The following is a 6,770-nucleotide window of genomic DNA, read 5'->3' as shown; positions in this document are numbered from 1 at the left end:
TGTTTCATATTGTTGGAGCCAAGATTCTGCCGGATGCCGAAGCCTGAATACGACCTGAAATAGAGAAGAATGCGAGGGATTGCCCCCCCCGATTCACCTCCGGCGTGAGAATAAGTTAGTGGCTCAAAAGGGTTTTTAGAGAACTGCAAGCGTAAAATGTATGTGTGTGTGTATGAGTATGAATGATTTACCCTTGATTTACCAGCTATTTTTAGGGGGGGTAAGAATCTTAGTGTGTAACCGTTCCGCCCGATGCGGGAGGGAAGTAATGGGCTTTTAAGCATAGCGCGATTCTTGCTCCTGAACGTTATAGTGGTAACGTCTAAGTAATTCAAATGACGGGCTGGACCTCTTTTGGGCCTCTCGAAATTGGGCTCAAGGGCCTATCCTCTAACATGTCCCCAGGCTTCGGTCGGGTCTGCGCATGGCCGAAGTCTGAGAAGTCAGTCCATTCGGTGGCAAGTCCGATTGTGGGGGGAGAGTGACGACCGATGAATCGAATTCAAACGCCGGGCCCGGTCGACTGGTAACGACCTTTGGATGGCCAGTTAACTAGTAAGTTGTTTCCTTCTTAGTAACTTTTCTTGCTGCTTACTCCGTTCCAAATGCCATGTTTTAGATTCTAGGAGTCTGCCGTTTCTTGTATTGTAGTTCCCGGCTGGGGTTCCTGGCCGGTTTTGTTTGTTCCGTCAACCCCTAGAGATTTGTTTTCTGGTGTCTCACAATTTGGTTGGTTGTCGTAGATTAGGACTAGGGTTTTTGATTAGGGTCTCTTGGTGGCTCTTGAGTTTTCAACTCGGGCCTTGCCGTCGTTTCTCCCTCCGTCTGTTGTTTTCTTTGTGTTTCGAGTTTTACATTCCGGCGAGTTTTGAATGCGCCTTGTTTTGTTGCTTGGGTTGTTTTCTAGGGTTAGGTATTGTTGAGCCTCGTCGGCCCGACCCGATTCAGCCCTCTGTACTCGGGCTCTTCTCTCTTTCATTTTCTTCTTTCTTTCCGAGTACATTGCTTATGTTTGCTTTCTTTCGATTGCAGGCAAATGGATCGGTCGGGCGACATTGTGGGGACTTCATACTCGGCTGCGGACCACTTCAGCGACACGCTGAAGTTTCCTATGGCCAACTTTCCTTCATTGCTGACCGAGGCCGACTTGAAGATGTTTCGGTTGAAATACCAAATTCACCGATCGTGGGACATTTATCCTGCGGATCCGGCTGACTGTATCTACCAGACCCCCGAGTCTGAGGATGGCCACAAGTGTGTGGGCATCTCCAAAAACACCTTTAAGTGCGGTTTTCGGGTGCCGATGCTCCCCCTGCTGAAGAAGTTGTTGAAGCAGACGGGGATCGCCCTAGGCCAGCTGGACCTGAACGGGTTCACGTATATGACGTCTTCCAGCATCGGTGTCTGATGGCTGGCGTGTCTCCTCGGCCGGCTCTTTTATGGAATCACCACGATTTCAAAAAGAATGCGAAGAGCAATGGTTTTTATACCATTGGCCGTAAGACCGGCCGACCGAATTGGTGTGAAACCAACTCGAGCAACAAGGGGACTCATGAGCGATAGTTTTACTTGGGGGGTCACTCGATCCACAAGTTCTCCGCGTGGAGGGAGGTTGACCCCTCGATCATCACTACTCCCATTTTGGTCGGCAAGGATCTGGAAGACTTTGAAAAGTTGAACAGAGCCCAGGAGCCGAACCGGATCTTGTTGTCGATGAGTCGGGAAAAGGAGTGGCTCTTCACTATTTGGGGTAGTGACGGTATTCTTTCTTTTTCTATGATGCTTCGTTTTTGGTAACTTATCGTCTCTGCTTATAGTCGTGCCATATTTAACCCATGTTTTTGTTTTTTGCGTAGTGTCTTCTCGCACCGAGGCTTTGAAGAGGAAAACCGCAAAGGCGGAAGCGGCCAGAAAGGAGGCCGAAGCAAGGGCCCGCGGCGAGGCATCGGTCAGTGTCATTGTTCAGGCCAAAGCGGCCAGGGAGAAGACTCCCGAGGTGGGTCACCCGGAGGGGGTGATGGAAAAAACTTCTGAGGTCCAGGAGGTCTCGGCTGCAGAAGCGTCGAGGAAGAGGACCAGGCCGGACGGCTCTTCTGAAGTCCGTCCTTATGTTCCAGAATGGTCGGTCTTGTCGACCGACTCAATCGCGATCCTGGCTCCGGACCGGATCAAGGATGTTGCCGGCGATCTGTGCCGATCGCAAATCCTACCGGCCGACAGAGGGACTTATGAATCGGCCACGGCTTTGCAGGCTTGCGAGCAACTCATGTGCTTCCTCTCCTTGGTAAGTGTCTTCGCTCTTTCTCCTTATTCCTTTAAGTATCGATTTTGTTTTGACTTGTTTAATTCTTGGCAGGCTTCTCCCTGGACGGCGGCGGTGACCGACAAAGTCCAGGACATGCAGAAGCAGATGGCCGGGGTCAACGCCCTCACTATTCGGGCTAATCTGGCCGAAAGCACCCTCGCGGCTCTGAAGTCGGAGTTGGACGCATCTCACCAAGATATGAAGGAACTCTGAGAGTCGGAGGGCCGACTGAAGGGGCAGATTGATACCCTGACCAGGAGGGTACAGAGCTGTAACTTGGCGTTGAAGGCTGCCCACAAAAAGGAGAAGAAGGCGAAGAAGCTCCTGGAGAAGACCGATGATCAGTTTCTGGAGATAGGCTACGATGAGGCTGTTCGCCGGGCCCACAAGGAGGGTTTGGATCATAAGCTTCTTCTTGACGAAGGGGCTTCGGATCCGGTCGGTCGTGAGGACCCGGACGACCCCATCGTAGTTTCTTCTGACCCAGATTCCGATTATTCGGAGTAGTTGTAGATGTTTTGTTTTCTCTAGTTTGTTTGGTCTTCGGGCTTTCATTGTAAAACAATTCACCTTCGGGCATAACTATTTCTGCCTTCGGGCTTGTCTTTAAGCTGGTTTTCATATCTCAATACATGTTTTTACTTCCGATGTATGTCTTCGATATAACTTAGATAATGCTAATGTATGTCTTCGACTTAAATTGTCTCAATACATGTTTTAAACTTCATTGTATCTCTTAGGCCGAGCGATCGGTCTCGACACAAGCTTAGTTCTCTTTTATGTATGTCTTAGACCGTTCGGTCTCGATACAGGTTTGATATTTTTGTATGTCTTAGACTAATAAGTCTCAATACATGGTAAATCTTTATGTATGTCTCCGACTGAAGGGTATCGATACATTTTTAATTTTTTTGTAAGTGTACATCTTTAGCTTAAAAATTGCTTCGGTATAATGTCCTCGATTCCCCCAATATTTGGAGATTGTTATTATCTTTAATAAGCGAAAGTTATGATCGACGATCGGCCCCATTAGAGATAGAAACAATCATTCAAATATTTAAGTTAATCATGGTAATCTCCTTCGGACCCGTATCTTAATCAGGTTGCCCCGAGATACGGGTTCGGTTGGAGCTCAATAAGAAGTTATAATCATTCAGAAGTCAAAGCAAGCATCTTTATTGATTGTAGAGAAATTACATAACTGAAAGAAAATTATAAACTGGAAAGAAGAAGAAGGTTCGGTCGGGAGGCCTTACTGGTAGTATTTCCGGAGGTGGGAAGCGTGCCAAGTATTCTTAATGGGGCTCCCATCCGGTCCTGCTAACTTGTAAGTACCCGACCGAACGACCTCGATAACTATGTAAGGTCCTTCCCAATTCGGCATTAGCTTGCCCTGTTTGGTCGGCATAGAAGTTGCCAAGTCTCGGAGAACCATGTCCCCAACCTTGAAAGATCGTTTCCGAATGCCCGAATCATAATACTGAGATGCCTGCTGTTGGTATCAGACGTTCCTCTGATTGGCCGCTTCTCTCTCCTCTTCAAGGAGGTCCAGGTTGCCCCGTAATCCAAACTCGTTGGTCTCGGGATTGAAGACCTGCGTTCGGTAGGACTCAAGGCCGATCTCAACTGGAATAAGTGAGTCGGTCCCATAAGCCAACCGAAATGGTGTTTCTCCTGTAGAAGACCGAGGCGTGGTTCGGTATGCCTAGAGGACCCAGGGGAGTTCTTCGGCCCATAGCCCCTTGGCCTCTCCCAGGCGCTTCTTGATGCCTTGAAAGATAATCTTATTAGCTGCTTCGATCGCCCCGTTTCCCTGAGGGTGACCGACTGAACTGAACCTTTGTTGAATTCCGAAGCTATTCAAAAACTCTCTGAACTTGCTTCCGACAAATTGAGTTCCATTGTCGGATACGCACACCATTGGTATGCCGAACCTCACTATTATCTGCTCAAGGAAGAACTTCTTGGCGGCCTGCTCGGTGATAGCTGAAAGTGGTCGGGCTTCGACCCACTTTGTCATGTAGTCAATGACCACAATACAGTACTTGGCATGTCGAGTGCTGGTCGGTAAGATCCCCACTATGTCGATGGCCCACATGGAGAAAGGTATCGGACTGAGAACCGAAGTCATTTCCTCTGGTGGTTGTTTTGGGATGTTGCTGTGGAGTTGGCATTGTAGGCATTTTCTAGAGTAGCTGACAGCATCTTCCCTTAAGGTCGGCCAGAAAAAGCCCTGTCAGAGTATCTTCAATGCTAGGGATGGTCCTGCCAGGTGTTCGCCGCATATTCCTTCATGAACTGTTTCCAGGGCAAGTAGCTGTTCCTCCGAGTCTAGACATCGGAGCAGTGGCTGAAAGACTGATCGCCTAAAGAGTGGGCCGCCGATCAGTGTATAGTTAGCTGCTCTGTACTTAACATTTTGGGCCTCTTTTTTCTCTAAAAGGAGGAACCCTTTCTCTAGGTAGGTTCTGATGGGAGTCATCCAATTCACACCATGGTGAATCTCTAAGCAGGCTTTTTTGTCGACCTAAGGCACTTTTACTTCAGACAGATAGATTGACCCTGTCAAGTTATGGGTCTCGGCCAAGGCCAGGCGAGAGAGAGCATCGGCTCGGCTGTTGTCTTCACGACCGATGGCACTCAGTTCAAATGATTCAAAATACAAAGACTGTTCTCGTACCTTTGTGGCATAAGCTTTCGTTCGGGGCTCCTTTTGTTCATACACCCCCGAAAAGTGTTTAACGACCAGCATGGAGTCACTAAAGGCCCTCAAGTGTCTGACTTCAAGATTTCTTGCCAGACCCATTCCAGCTAGAAGGGCTTCGTACTCGGCCTCATTGTTGGTCAGCGGGAAAGTGAATCGGATGGCTTGGCAGATTTCAAACCCATCCGGACTGGAAAGAATCAGACCAGCCCCACATTTAGGCCCGGCCACCGATCCATCTACGAATAACTTCCATTTTCTTGGAGTCCTGATGAGTTGTTCCTTCAGTTCTAGGTCTTTCGGCCCAGAGAAAGTGCATTCTACCATGAAGTCGGCCAGGGCTTGAGCTTTGATGGCGGTTCGGGGAACATATTCCAAGTCGTATTCCCCCAATTCTATGGACCAGGCAACAACTCGGCCCGAAGGCGCTTCTGGTCGACTGAGAATCTTTTTCAGAGGTTGGTCAGTGACCACCTGTATCGTTCGGCCCTGGAAGTATTGCCGCAATTTTCGGGAGGCCATAACCAGCCCATATGCGAACTTTTCCGCGTTCGGGTATCGGGTCTCCGCATCATTTAACATATGAGACACGTAGAAGACCGGATGTTGGTTCTTCTCGTGTTCTTTAACCAGAACTGCACCCAGAGTTCGGTCGCTCACTGCCAGGTACAGCTGGAGGGTTTCCTTCGGGTCAGGTCTCATCAGTAGGGGTGCTTTAATCAAGTATTCCTTAATTTCCTCGAAGGACTTCATACAGATCGGCCCCCACTCGAAATTTTTTGCTCTCTTTAGTACTTCAAAGAAAGGAAGCGCTTTTTCAGCCGACCGAGAGATGAACCTGCGAAGGGCCGCCAGTCGTCCGGTTAGCTTTTGAATTTCCCAAATGGTCTTCGGGGCTTCCATGTCTTGCACTGCCTTTATCTTTTCCGGGTTCGCCTCGATCCCCCTTGCACTGACCATGTACCCTAGGTTCTTGCCACTACAAACCCCTAAGGTGCACTGACCATGTCTCAAAGCATTCTTTGAGGTCATCGGCATGATCGCGAAACATGGACTTCACCATCATATCATGTACGTAACATTCCATGTTCCGACCGATCTGTTCGGCGAAGACTTTCTTCACCATCCTCTGAAAAGTGGCCCCCGCGTTTTTCAGACCGAAGGGCATTTTGATGTACGCATAGGTACCCTTCGGGGTGATGAATGCTGTCTTGGGAATATCCTCGGCATTCATGGCGATCTGATGATATCCCGAAAAAGCGTCCAGAAAGCTGAGTATTTGATAACCAGAGGTGGCATCTATCAGCTGATCAATATTTGGAAGGGGATAGTGGTCCTTTGGGTAGCTTTTGTTGAGGTCGGTATAATCGACACACATTCTCCATTTGTTGTTTGACTTCTTGACCACCACCACATTGGCCAACCATTCTGGATATTCGATCTCCTCAATGAACTTGGCTTCTAGCAACTTTTCCACTTCGGCTTCGATCACCTTCTGCCTTTCCATGGCGAAGTTCCTTTTCTTCTGTTTAACTGGCTTAGCCTGTGGATCAACATTTAGCCTATGCCGAGCGATCGATGCATCCAGTCCCGGCATGTCTTCGGGCCCCCAAGAAAAAACATCATGATACTGAGGGACTACATCGATCACTTTTTCCTTCAGCCTCGGCTCCATATCTTTCCCGATCCGAACCATTTTTCCTGCACAACCCGCATATAATTCCACCTCTTCGGTCTCCGTGCCTGGTTCAGCAATCGGGT

General features: G+C 48.7%; 1 protein-coding gene across 1 annotated transcript; it reads right to left on the bottom strand.

The window, feature by feature from the left end:
* Window positions 1-4,832: 4,832 nt before the first annotated feature.
* LOC108221515 (uncharacterized) lies at window positions 4,833-5,969 on the bottom strand. The gene has a single exon (XM_017395388.1). It carries the CDS (start codon window positions 5,967-5,969, stop codon window positions 4,833-4,835), a length of 1,137 nt encoding a protein of 378 aa, XP_017250877.1.
* Window positions 5,970-6,770: the final 801 nt, after the last annotated feature.

The sequence above is a fragment of the Daucus carota genome, chromosome 5 (genome assembly GCF_001625215.2).
Source record: "Daucus carota subsp. sativus chromosome 5, DH1 v3.0, whole genome shotgun sequence".
Classification (NCBI taxonomy): domain Eukaryota; kingdom Viridiplantae; phylum Streptophyta; class Magnoliopsida; order Apiales; family Apiaceae; genus Daucus; species Daucus carota.
The sequence above is the reverse complement of the archived record's forward strand: the minus strand, read 5'-3'. Positions and strand labels throughout refer to the sequence as shown.

What these genes read in the sequence shown, in the direction of transcription:
- LOC108221515 (XM_017395388.1), bottom strand. Translation starts at nt 5,969, where the DNA reads ATGGTCAGTGCAAGGGGGATCGAGGCGAACCCGGAAAAGATAAAGGCA.